The sequence below is a fragment of the Malus sylvestris genome, chromosome 12 (assembly GCF_916048215.2).
Source record: "Malus sylvestris chromosome 12, drMalSylv7.2, whole genome shotgun sequence".
In the NCBI taxonomy this organism is placed as follows: Eukaryota; Viridiplantae; Streptophyta; class Magnoliopsida; order Rosales; family Rosaceae; genus Malus; species Malus sylvestris.
In genome coordinates this window covers 29,188,153-29,202,681 of record NC_062271.1, presented here as the reverse complement: position 1 = coordinate 29,202,681, position 14,529 = coordinate 29,188,153, and the positions used below count along the sequence as shown (strand labels likewise).

At 35.7% G+C, this 14,529-nt stretch overlaps 1 protein-coding gene across 1 annotated transcript; it reads left to right on the top strand.

The window, feature by feature from the left end:
* Positions 1-10,007: 10,007 nt before the first annotated feature.
* Positions 10,008-12,786, top strand: LOC126593780 (heavy metal-associated isoprenylated plant protein 34-like). Its single transcript, XM_050259893.1, has 3 exons — positions 10,008-10,233; positions 10,424-10,499; positions 10,972-12,786. Exons 1-3 carry the CDS (start codon positions 10,204-10,206, stop codon positions 12,582-12,584), a joined length of 1,719 nt encoding a protein of 572 aa, XP_050115850.1. The 5' UTR covers positions 10,008-10,203; the 3' UTR covers positions 12,585-12,786.
* The last annotated feature ends 1,743 nt before the right edge of the window (positions 12,787-14,529 follow it).

The window sequence follows — 14,529 nt, the reverse complement described above, 5'->3', positions numbered from 1 at the left end:
CTTGTGTTTGCTTTCCTATCTCTATCCATTTATATACTTATCCACACTAATGACCGAAGCAATCTAGCGAAGATCACAAAAAACGATCGTTTTCGCTACCTAGGATCTATCTCGCAAGAGAACGGAGAATTAGATGGAGATTTCAACCATAGAATACGAGCTGGATGGAAAGAGTGCATCCGGCGTGTTGTGTGACCGTCGTAGGCCACTGAAGCTCAAGGGAAAATTTTATAGGACGGCAATAAGGCTAGCGATGTTGTATGGCACAGAATGTTGGGTGGTGAAGCATCAACACGTACACAAAATGGGTGTAGCGGAGATGAGGATGCTTCGTGGGATGTGTGGGCACACGAGAAAGGATAAGATTGGGAATGAGGATATCCGAGGTAAAGTAGGAGTAGCCGAAATTGTAGGAAAGATGAGAGAAAATCGGCTCCGGTGATTTTGAACATGTGCAAAGAAGGCCGACTGACGCTCCGGTTCGAAGATGTGACTACGGGACAGAGGTTCAGGGCCGAAGGGGTAGAGGAAGACCTAGGACAACTTTGGAAGAGACTCTAAGAAAAGACTTAGAGTACTTGGATCTAACGGAGGACATGACACAAAACCGAGCGCAATGGCGTTCTAGGATTCATATAGCCGACCCCACTTAGTGGGAAAAGGCTTTGTTGTTGTTGTTGTTGTACCACATTCACGAAGGCTCCAACTTCTGCTGATGGTTGTCATGTTTATGTCGTATTTGGACGTGATGACAGCATAAGATCATGTAACCTCAGGAATCGAACATGGAGTACTATCTGCATAACCAATAATCTTCGTCACAGACAAATGTATGATCTGATATACTTTGATGGAATCTTACTTGCTAGTTTTCGATCAAATTATTTGGGTGCGCTCAGTGCCGAACTTCAAGTCTGGGAGATGACTGCCTTGTTCTCTTCCTTAAGAGCAAGTCCACTCCTAAAAAATGAGTTGGCCCAAATTTCAATTAATCAACTCAAATGAATAGTAATTGACTCCAATAAACAGTAATTGACCAAATGCATTTACACCCCAAAAAATGAGCTAGCCCAAAGTATAGTCAATTTGTATTAAAATATTTTTGATTTTTTTATAAAATGAGCTAGCCCAAAGTATAGCCCAAAGTATAGCCCAAAGTATAATCAACTCAATTTGTATTAAAATATTTTTGATTTTTAATTTCGGATAGGATTTTTAACTAATCTTTAATAATTTTTGTTTTATTTTTTTTATATTTTTAAACAATTTTTAATAATTTTTATTAAGTTAATTAATATGGACCATTGAATTTCAAAAAGATTGAAATCCAACAGCCCAAAATTGAACACGTGGCCAACGGTAATAATTCTGACATTTTCCTTCTTTTTTTTAAGTTTTTTGCCGAAAAATCTGAACCATTGATCTAGGAATCGAACGGTCCAGATTTTGCCACGTCACTAGCCATTGGGTTTAAAATTCAATTTTTTTTTACCGTTGGAAATCCAACGGTTCAGAAGACTAGCCATTGGAAATCCAACGACCGTAACCAAGCCGCGTGGCCCATATCCCGCACCACAGCGTAGGCCAGGCTCCTGTCGCCTTGTCGAGGACGCGTGCTCACGCGCTTGGTGCAAAAAAATATATATGTTGTTCGCTGACGTCATGCTAGCGTTAGCATGATGCCAAATAAGCCGGTTCCTACCTCAGCCCATTTTAGACCGGGCTACAAACTGACTTGAACTTTGGGCCGGCCTATTTTTAGGGATGGAGTGAATTTTTTGGGTGCCAGCCTAAAAGATAGACGTCGTCAGTGCAAAAGACAAGACTGGGACTCATCCTGTAACTCTTACTTGGTTGAAGAGTCCCACGGGAAACTTTATTGGTTAGTATGTGTATCTTGGTTGTATGCTCTTCAATTTGATCGGTCAAACAAGAAGTGGGTTAGGGTTAAGAGCTACGCATAAGTGTTTGGAAAAATGAAGGGTGTTTTATGGGTGCCTATTGTCAATTTCAACATGTCCCCTTGTGGGGAAAGCAAGTGATGTATTTGCAAGCAAAACGTTCTATAAAACGGAGATTGACATCCTAAATGAGAGATATAACAAATTCCAAATCAAATCGGCTATGATTCAACTTCCAGATTCCATTGAGTACAATAAATGAATGTTGAACAATTTTTTTTGTGGCAAAGCAATATTCTAAACTACTTTCATTCACCTAAAGAGGATTCGAACTCTTGTGCAAGAGAATAAGCAGACTTATCAACTAATCTAACTCACGGAATAGGTACATGAAAAATTTGATAGGGGTGTAATATGGGCTTTATTTCTTTTTTTCTGGGGTTGTGGGCATTCTTGTCTCTGTATTGCCTTTTGGGTGATCAGCTAGCCTAAACTCTATTCTTCAATGGGCCATTAGTTGGACGCTTTTGTAGTAGTAAGTTACTGTATTACTAAAACTACAAGGCATCTTTACCCAAAATAAAAAAGGAACTTTAATGAAAAGCACCCGGTACTGTTTACTTTAATGAAAAACCATATTTTTACACTAAAAAGTCAATCCTGGTACTATTCACTTTACCCTTTATTTTGTCCTTATCATTAAAACTCAAAGTTTTCAAGCCATTTTCATTAGTTTTCCTAATTAAAAATAATAAAACAATACATCGCGAGCTGCTACTTACAAGCATCATAGGACTTATCTTATGTATCCATGGTGCATAAGACGAATCTTTCGCATGTTTATATAATGCAAGCAACATGTGATTATGAATATAATACATCCATTACATGTTGATAAGATTTTATTTCTGCCTAGTGAACTTTCTAGTGTTTATCGTGTTTGGTTATATAGACTTCAAAGTTTTTGAAGGCGTGTGTGACTCCAAAGTTAATTGGACAAAGGGAGGGAATATTTGAGATACAAGTTGAAGTTAGCAACTTGGAGATGTTCAAAGGTTTGGGTTACGAGAACAAATGAGGGGGGACAAAAGTGAGGGTCTTCAGTCGTGATTTGAAGTCTAAAGTGAAAAAGCAATCTGAGTGTCTATGACTGTGACCATACTTATTGTTGGGGATTTGAATCTTTTCTTGGATTTCTTCCTCCTTTTCCGTACATTCGTTTTTCTGTTTTTGTGCATCTAAATTTTCCCAAACATATAAATTTACTATTTGTGCAGTTTACATGCTTGCCAACTCCACATGTGCGAGGTGTGATATAACCCAACACCTTCAAAGCTGTGTAGGTGATTATATTAAGACAATATCAATATGATTAGTTGTGAATTGCTGGCCTGACGTAAAATCTTAACATATTAGTGTGATCGCTTTCATGTATTTAACCACTTTTTAGCTATGTTCATGGACTCAAAGATATTAGTTATTAGGATAGAAATGGATGAAAATTTCTCTTCGAATTAAATGATTGTATGGAGAGAAATGAGAAAGAAAATGTGTTGTACGTATTAATAGTTGTATAAAATTATTTTCATCGCATGACCAATCATGAGATTAACACGTGATTATAATGCAAAAAATAAACACAATTATTATAAATAGTGACGTCCAATAACGCTTCGACGGAATGAGACTTTTAAAAGCAAAAAACTTGATTAGACACGGACGCTGCTCGTTTGAGAGAGCACCTCTAATAAAGCATTCTTACGAAAGTTTATTAAATACCAAACCTCAGTAAAATCTGTGAATACTTTCATGGGAAAATTTGAAATATGTCTAATTTTATAGACCTACTTTTGAAATATGTCTAATTTTTAGTGATTTTTTACTTTTGAAATAGATCCAATTTTTAATTACTTTGGATCCATATCAAAAGATACATTCTTTCTTCACTTTACTTTTTCATCCTTCCTAGTTGCTACAACTGCCAAGCAAACACACCCATGGATATGATGCTAAAGAGTTTGGCTAAATTCGATCAGAAAATGAGTGAATAGTTGGAAAACAAATCCTTGACAAAAAAAAGAGAAATTTTAAAATAGGCTTAATTTTTAGTAATTTTTTATTTTTGAAATAGGTCTAATTTTTAGTTATATTGAATTTACATTAAAAAACCTAAAAAAAAAAAGTTGGAAAACAAATAATTCAATTTACCCCCATCAAATCCAACGTTGAGAGAGAGCCCTGTATCTGCATCAAAGATGTGACTGCTCACCAACTTCGGTGGTACCTGACATAATTTTATCCCAACCCACCAACACACCAATGACCAGTCCATGAATATGGACTCTTTCTGGTCCCTGACTTAATTGTCTCCTAATGAGCCTGCCCCATCACCGCTTCTTGGGGTCCCAACACTCCCAGCTGAGCGACGACCTAAATTGAGAACAAGGATTGTCTGCCCTCCTTGTTTCCGTACCCTTTTATGCTTTTTTGTTTATGTGTTCACGGTTAAGTCACGTCAACATTTTATATTACTATTCATTTTTGTCTTATTATATCTATAAAAAAATAATATAAAATGTTAATGTGGCTTAACCGTGACCACACAAAACAGGAGGGCACGAGAGGGCATGAGAACAAGGAGGGCAGACAATCCTTGTCCCCTAAATTGCTCGCCTCACCGTCTCTAGAAATGAATCATCTCCGGATCCCTTTCGTCTAATTCTCTTTATTAAATAATTTAGGCTTTTAAAATTTGATCTAACGGTTAGAAACAGAAGTCAACTTTAAAAGTTATAATAATTTTAGTCGTTTGATCAATTTTTAAAAATTCAAATGATTTAATAAGAATAATTAAGTAAAAGAGATTCGGAGATGATCCCTTTCCACCGTCCCCAATCAGCTGTGAACTCAAGGTACTCAACAGGTACCTATTTGGCCTCTTCTAAGTAAAAGTCCTATTCCATTTTTCTTTTACCAGAACTACGCTCTCCTCAAATTTCATACCCAAACGAGTAAAATGCATGGTTCAAGTAATCCAATCCAGTCTAATCCAGTCCCAAACTACGGCTTGACTTTATTTCACACAAGATTTTGCAATCTTTTCCTATCTACTGGTTTGAAAAAAAAAAATGGTTATATGGTGCAAATTCTTGTCGTAGGAGCTGGACAGGTTAGGCATGCGTAATCCATAGAGAAGAAGCCAAAGTTCATTCGAGGAAGATTAGGGTTAAAGTATTAAATAGTAGCTTAAGTTCCAAAAACTATGATCCGAAAGCGAAAGCAGATCATCGTTCCCCATTGCTTTTAAGGATTCGAATGCTAAACACTTTCACAGGGTTCAACACCATAGCTAGGTATTGGTCAGCATGCAGCCTACATTGATTTGAACCATACAAGTATAGGAAATAAATGTATACGTTATTTTGACACTTTCAAAAGTAAGTTGAGGTCGGACTGTTGATTCTTGTTATATTTTATTTATTTATTATATTGTGCTACGATAGACTCGAGTTATAATATATATTTTTAACCAAAATTTGTAAGCCAAATCGCTAATCAAGAGAAATTTCATTAAAAATAGGGTGATAGTATTCACACACTCATATTTATCTTTCACACGCATTTTTTAATTTTCGAAGGTCGAATTAAATAAATTGAAAAATAATAAAGAACAAAAATAATTAAAGAATGTGTGAGAGATAAAAATAAGTTTATAAATAGCACAACCCTAAAAAAAACGTCAAATATGATCTTTAAAACAATTCAAAGACCGCACATGCTAAAAACACTTAAATTCAACAATTACGAACCCGCCGATTCTCATAATCTTTTGATTTCCAATTATTGGAGAAGAAGATTTGTAGTCAAATTTTGGGTTTCGAAAGCCATTTTGTGAGCGATACCCTATGCAGCATAGAGCATTTTAGTAAGGTTAATTTTTTGTTTGTTTTTGGGTTTGTAACTTTGTGGTGTGTGTCTTGGGTGGCTGCTTGTCGTCACCATTCAAAATATCTTTTACAAAGCAAGAATATTGGTATTTCTTTTCTGTTTTTCATATTTTATTTTATTTATACAAAAGGGAAACTAAAGAAGAAATGAGGACAAGATTTTCTTCACGGGTTCGGCTTTTAAGGAGGACAAGCAATCATGTGGTTGCAAAAGAAGGGTTCATACTCAGAAATATCGTTTTTTTTTTGTTTCACATCTGAGGTGGTTTAGCTTTCTCTTTGTTGATAGAAGCCAAATGGGGAGTTTCGACCACATAACCTCAAATGCAAAAGTATACACTTTTAACCGCTTGAGATGCAAGTTTTTCGCAAAATGCAAGTCTTTTGCAAAATGGTTTAGCTTTAAAATGCTTTGTTTACTTGGCCTTGTTTGAATCTACACTTCTATGCCTTTTAATCACTTCAGCTGCAAATTCGTCTCCAGATGGTTTAACTTTAAAATGGTTTGGTTTGTTTGGTCTTGTGTGTATCTACAATTTCAATCTTATCGATTCCCCAACAATTTCACTCTTGTATAGTCATTATGGTCGATCTGACAACCATGCAAGAGTGCAATCGAGTTCGACCTGCTACACAAGCGATTGCGATTACATCACATCTGATTTTGTTTTGAATTTTTTATATATATAATAAGACAAAAAGAAGAGTGTGAGAGAATGAGATGGTAATATGAGTGGAGATAATCCTTCTCCATATAATAAGATGGCAGCACTATATGGCAAGAGAAATGCTGAGTAGATTTTCCTACATGGAACTCTCTATAATTTTTTTTCATCTCGCAATTTAACGTCAATTCTTGTACTAACGTTAAAATCCTATGCAAGAAATATAAAGTGACAAATTTTTTATAAAGAATCACTTTTAAGAGAATCGCTTAGCAGTTCTCACCTGTCAATTGCATAAGCTCTATTGCCGCCATCATGTTTAAGCACTCAAAGATTCGAAACTTCCTGTACTTGATATTACTCAAAAGAGAACCTCTTTCTTTTCTTTATTCATATGTTTTTTTACTATATGTGACAGGGCTGGTAAAGTAAATGTACCGACTGTAATTCCTCATGATTATAGGTACCGTTTGGTACGCAGACGGGACGGGACGAGACGAGACGGAACAAGACGGAACAGATGATGTAAATATGAAAAAAAATAAGGAGAAATTTTGTCATAAAATGTTATAAATTTGTGTTCTACGAATGTGGAACGGGTCGTTCCAAAGGGAAGAGGTGGAACGAAAAATCAGCCAAATTTCGTCCCATGTGACAACCCATTCCATAGTTTTTAGGCGTACCAAACGTGGGACGGAACGGCTCGTCCCGTTCCGTCCCGTCCCGTCCCACGTACCAAACGGTACCATATGGTACCACAAAATATATACCTATACTCATGATGTTTGGTTGGATTTTTTTCCTTTCCAAATTTAAAGTAATACATTCGTTTGAAAATATTTTTAAAATGACTCGAAGCGCTTCTACTACAAATATTTTTGGAAACAATTCTTAATAAAAAAATTAATTATTTTAAAATCACTTACAAACGAGCCCATAGACCATTTAATTATATCTAGCAAACTAGTTTAATCATTTGTAAATTATTATCGACTAAAACTCAATTATAACATATTCTCTTCACTTAAAAGAGAGAAGTCTTAAATTTGAATTTTGTAGATGATGAGTTCGAAACCAATTTATTATCTTATCTTTTAGTGTAAATATAAGATATAAAAAAATGACTATAGTTTTTTGTCCTATATTAATTTTTCTCCCTCTTTGAACAATCTCATACAAACTAATAATCACACATTTACTTAGTCAACCAAGACAGCAACAGAAATAACATACCAAAATAGTTAGCTATAAATAAGTTTTGCACCATTTACCCTATGTTTCAATGCTGATTTAGAAGTACGGAGAATATAGATAAATTAGTTAGATATGGACCACGAAACATTCAAGGAAAAGAATTGAAAATGCACTATATATTTTTAGAAAACACAAACAAAAGATTAATCGTTTAACTGCTTTCAAGTAATCTGCTTGATATGGCCACGAATAGAATGCATTTTCCAATTAGCCTTCTCTAAGCACGAAATGAGTGAATAACTGTAGTTCGCTATTTATTGTCCCATTAAAAAAAAGATTAAAAAGTAATCACTTTCAAACTTGTATAATGCATTAATAGCTTAATTAAATTCATTAATATTTGAATATTCTTGGTCCAAACATATTTCGTTGGTACTTTTAATCTCGAACCAGAAGAAAACATACACAATTATGATTTTGGGATCAAAACACATGCAAATAATTGACCTAAAACATGCAAATTGTTACATTATTCGACACTTCCAAATTGTTACATTATTCGACACTTGCAAATTGTCAAATAATTGTAAAGATATTTTGTCTGATGAGCCCTTATGGAATTAAGATTCAGTCTGAATTTGTGTCCGCAATTGAAGATCCGAATTATTTATTTTAAATTTTGTGATCATTATTAGTTTATTTTATAAACATATTTTACACAAAATTAAGAATTCAGATCTCTTTTTCTTTTTTTAATGATTTAGATTTTCAGACTTTCAAGTTCCAAACACAGAAATTCGAAGAGAATCTACCGATTCTAAAGGGCAAGACCTTGGAGTGTAGTGTTGCAACCCTGGCTCATGATCCCAGACAAATGGGTAGGACCCATGGCCAGTGATCTTTAGGCTAATCATGTCTTCCCCTACCAATATTAGTTGTTAAATCGCTTTTTGAGTGCCATACAATTATAGAGCCATGTTGTCCGAGAGCTTAATATAGACAGAGTTTGTCCATCCAAGTTTCCAACCTATCTCCAGCTATTTTGTTAATAATGTACAGAAAGTGCTTCAAATCATGTTTATGCATGGCTTAATCGTGTTTAAGGTTATAGTAACGATCGAAAGTGGGGGAAAAGAGAGCACTTCCCTTCGAATGCCTTTTGTTTTTATATACACCTGCTTTAAAGGTGTTGTGAGCACTATTGTATATGACCATTTGATCTACATTTAAATTCTACTTACTTATATTTAACAATCCTTTTGTGTTTTCTTTGTTAGTTAGAGGTTTGGGCAGTGGTTTCTCTAAAGCAACATTCTCACTCAAATCTTACTTTCTTGATTCTCATTCTCATCTCGAATCACATCATCTCTTCAAATCACATTTTAAGATTAACTCTGTAAAATATCAGTCAAACTATAAATCATTTAAGTATTTAGTTTTAGTCACATTTTAAAGATTCTTTGTAAAAAATCAATTAAACCACAAATGATTTAATTATTCAGGTAACATTATCAAATTTTCAATGCTTAAGTGGAAAACATATTTTGTTTATTTATTGGGCAACCGTTAAATAAGTAAAAAAATTCAAATATAGTCAATTTTTTGCATAAAAGATGTTTAAAGGATGACCTAAGAAATAACGGCTCGAACTCGCATAACATTGCAGAATAAACAAGAGAGTTGAAAAAGTAGAACGAGATTATCCATATATTATGAAAATGTTGCTAATATTTCTCTTCATCTTTTATGTTTTCAAGCTTTAGGGTAAGACATGAAATACACAGTTCTTACAAACTAAACTCATGTATGAGTTGGTTTAATGGGGTTTCCTTGACTCAAATATAATAGTATTTCCTTTGTGTTTTCCAATGTTCATGCCAATTAGGAGTCATATCCGGATCCTTTTCACTTAATTATCTTCATCAAATAATTCGGATTTTTGAAATTTGATTAAATGGTTAAAATTATTATAACTTTTAAAATAAATTCGTGTTTTTAATCGTTGAATCAAATTTTAAAGATCCGAATTATTTAATAAAGATGATTAAGTGGAAGAGATCCGAAGGGATCGCTTTCCGTTCATGCCGACCAAAGCGATTAATGTTTCTTCACTGTTTTCCAGACACAAATTAAAAAAGCTAGTCTTGCTCCCTTCCCTCCTTTATTTTATTGGATTTCCATTTTTCAACTGCCATCAATCTTTGTGTAACTATTTAAACCTCTTCTGAAACTGTGCTCAGTAAATATCCGATTAACAAATCAGGCCGCGGTCTTTCAGCTACAGCAAACCGACTTCACACACACTCTCTCTCTCTACCCTCGAATAGAGGGAAAGAGAAGGTTAAAAGATAAAGTGTTCAATTCTCACCAACCAGCTTTAAACTCTCTCTCTCTGTCTCTCTCTTCTCACTCCACCCTCTCTCCCTCTCTCCCCTCTTTATATTCTCAGCTCACAAGTAGAATACCTGTTTGCTCTTCTCACTCTCTCTCTAAACAATGAGTAAACAGGAAGTGATGAAGCTTCAGGTACACACCCTTTTCAGTTTTCACTATTTTCTCTCAAAACTGGTCTGAAAATCAAAGATGTTTAGTTTAGTTTAGAACCCTTTTCATTATCTTCTGTTTTCTCTTAATTATGTTTCTCATTACTATAATCTATATAGTAAGTTATTAACTCAGTCTAATTTGGTTCGTTTCTGATTAATTTTACTTGCAGACATGTGTTCTCAAAGTTAACATTGACTGTGATGGATGCAAGCACAAGATAAAGAAATTGCTGCAAAAAATTGATGGTACTTTCCTCTCTTCTGTTACCATATTCTCATTTTTCTAACCCAAATATTATTCTTCTCTTTGTTTAGTAACAACTCCGATTTGAGCTTAGTAGAAACTGAATGTCGCTAGACGAAATATGTTTCAATTTACCATAAATATTGACATTGTTTTAGTGTAGTGGTGTGAACTTTAATTGGTTTATTTACTTAGGGTAAAACACAATTTTGATCGCCGCGTTTAGGCTCGAAAATGGTTTGAATTTTTCGATTGTGGTACTTTCTTCTGTTACCATATTCTCATTTTTCTAACCCAAATATTATTCTTCTCTTTGTTCAGTAACAACTCCGATGTGAGCTTAGTAGAAACTGAATATCGCTAGACGAAATATGTTCAATTTACCATAAATATTGTCATTGTTTTAGTGTAGTGGTGTGAATTTTAAATGGTTTATTTACTTATGCTAACACACAATTTTGGTCACTTGTTTAGGTGTGTACACAACAAGTATTGATGCAGAACACAGCAAGGTGACTGTGACAGGGAATGTTGATCCACACACAATCATCAAGAAACTTGAAAAGAAGGGGAAACATGCAGAACTCTGGGGAGGGTCAAAGGGTTCAAATTTCAATCAAGCCCAGCTCAACAACCAGTTCAAGAACATGGCAATGCCGGTACAGAATGCGAAAGGCGGGGGACACCAGCAACAACCACCAAAGGGCGGAGGAGGCCACCAGCAACAACCGCAAAAGGGCGGAGGAGGCCACCAGCAACAGCACCAACAAATGAAAGGAGGCAATGGTAATGTTATGAAGGTGCCTCAGAAGAACCAGAAGTCTGTGAAGTTCAATCTGCCGGAGGCGGATGACTTTGACGGTAGCGATTTCGATGAGTTTGATGATGAGTTTGATGATGAGTTCGATGATGATGAGTTTGATGATGATGACTATGATGATGAGGAAGAGCTTGATCATGGACATCATCAGATGGCTAAGAACAAGGTGATGGGTAATATTGTAAATGGGCCACAAGGAGGAGGGCCATATGGGAAAATGATGCCAATGATGCCAATGATGGGTGCTAATCATGGGCATGGCCCACATGGGCCTGCTGGGATGATGAATATGCATGTGATGAACGACAAAAAGCTAGGTGGTGGGGGCGGCGGTGGGGGAGGGTCTGCCAAGAAAGGTGGGGTAATTGATTTCCCTGTGCAAATGAAAGGTATGGGTGGAAATAATGAAAAGAAGAATGGCAAGGACGGAAATGGCGGAAATAAAGGCGGTGGAAATAGCAAGGGTGGGGATAAGAAGCAAGGGGGTAAAAATAAGAAAGAGGGCAAAGATGGCAAAAAAGGAGGTGGATTGCTAGGGTGGCTCAGCCGGAGTACAAGTATCGGACGCGGCGGTTCCAAAGACGAGAAAGGTAACGGCAAGGGCAATGGAAGCAAAAAGGGCGGGGGTAAAGATGGAAAAAATGATTTTCATGAGATTGATTTCAAAGGGAAAGATACCAAAGGAGGGAAAGGAGGCAAAGGTGGAAAGGAAAGCAAGGAGGGCAAAAATGGAAAAGGAGCCAAAGAGGGCAAAGGAGGGAAAGGCGCCAAAGGTGGTGATGATGGTGAGGATATGCGGCAAATGGGTTACATGGGCCAAAACGGACAAATGGGTCAAAAGGGTCAAATGGGTCAAATGGGTCATATGGGAAATATGGGTCAGATGGGGCAGAGACCTCAAATGGGTCAGATGGGTCAGATGGGTCAAATGGGTAGCTATCCAATGGGGCAGATGGGTAATTTTCCTGCAGTACAAGGACTGCCTGCACAGGCAATGATGAACGGCGGAGGAGGATACTATCAAGGCGGTATGGGTCCCGGAAACCCGTATAATCAGCAGCAGCAACAATACTTGGCCATGATGATGAATCAACAGAGAGCAGCAGCCAACGGTGGAAATGATATGTACCATCAGATGATGTACGCCCGCCAGCAGCCGCCGCCGATGAGCTACATGCCCCAACAGCCAATGCCGTCAGGACCTGCATCTGATCCTTATGCCAACTACTTCAGTGATGAGAACCCTAATGGTTGTAGTATCATGTAGAAGTTATTTCTAGGGTTTCAGGCTATGTTTTTACTTATTTTTGTAGGATTATTGTGTTGTGGTGCTAAGCCGAAAATAGTTTGAAAGTATGGAAGTACCATTGCTTATGCTACTTGGTAAATGGTAATGAGTAAGTTTTGTAGCTTGGTAAATGGTATTGCTTAACCTGTTCAATGAGTGAATTATTAACTTCTGATTCGAAGTTTTTTAGGGTACAAACACGAATGAACTCAATAGATCACCACAATTGTAATTTGTTTGTATTGTAGATATGTTGTAATTTCAGGAACGTGTTTGAGCCTTCTCATCCAATTAGAATAGCCATTGATGATTTGTTTAGGTATTATTGCGTTCGGCTTTGCGTAGTGGTTCTCGAATTCAAAATGCATTGCGTGTAGGATTCAACTTGGAAATATTTAAAGGATCAATCTCTATCTGTTCAAATTATTAGGACCATCTCTTGACTTCCATTCCCTCACCTCACCAGTATCCACCCACCTTCATCAGGCCTTTGCTTGGAAAACGCAACTTTATTGGCATTTTATATACAGAGCTATCAGTGCACACCAATATTAAAAGAAAATTGTGCCATATCAATATTTTTCTTGCTTGGTGGGGTATTAGATATGTATAGGTCGTTCTCTAATCTCTACCTAACTAAGGACATGGGTTCCATAAAAAAATAAAAAATAAAAAATAAAAAAAATAAAAACCAAGGAGATGGGTTTTATGAGCGTTTTATCATCTAAATAGACCATTAATAGATTATACTATGCTTGGTGGCTGGATTGAGTTTAAGCCAGTACTATAAAGTCTTGCCTTTGTAGAAGGAGATAAGACTTTCACGTAACGAGTTTACTATACGAGATAGACTTTTGCATAAGGAGTTTACTATCATAGCGATATTCCGAGTCATTAGGTTAGGTGTAAGACTTTTTTCACATGAACTTATATTAGTGATTTGGAACGTAATGATAGCAGTGAATTCTTTCCACCTAAGTCATTCTCTAGTAAGAATTTGTAAAACACATTATGTTGGATTGTTATCCAACTTAATAAGTTCATTCCTAGTTCAAATCGAACCATCGAACCGGCATGCAATCTAACAAAAAAAAAAAGGAGAAATTATACATCCTGCACCTGTAATTTTCTTATTGAATAAAAACCTACATCAGTCAACTGAATAAAAAATGGTTGACTGGTTACCTGGGAAATTTGATGAGTAGCAGCCCATTAAATGATGTAACAAAAGGCCATGAGCAGTGAAGATACCAGGACTATGTGTCCAAGCCATATATATGTGGTACAATTGTCAATAAATAGAACGAAGATATCCATAACATAGCTATGACATGTAGGTTATGTAACTTATGTTATATCGATTCTCTCTAGAATGCGTAAAGTGCATGTCGTTTACCTCATTTCTTGTATTATGTCAAGCAACCTTAACGAATAGAATCCACAATGTGTAAAGAGAATATGAATATTATCACAAGAACTTAACATAGCGTATATTGCTAAGAATGCAAGATATTTATAATGTATATACAATATTTTAAAAGGAAAACTAATGAAAATGGTTTGAAAACTTTGAGTTTTAATGATAAGGACAAAATAAAGGGTACAATGAATAGTACCATGTTTGACTTTTTAGTGTAAAAATGTAGTTTTTCGTTAAAGTAAATAGTACCGTGAGCTTTTCGTTAAAACTCCATATTTTAAATTGTAAAGGTTTATAGAATTAAATTAAGATTGATGAAGATTCAAAGTAATTACTTTGTTTAGGATAACAGTTTTTCATTCGGAATCTGTAAAAACAAAATTTTGATCATATCACACATCGCAATATACTAGGCCTTCTATTTCTTTAAGAGGTTTATTTAAAAGATTCACAATATAACTAAAGACGACTAGAGTTTGCAGCGGAAGTGATTGTGAAGACATG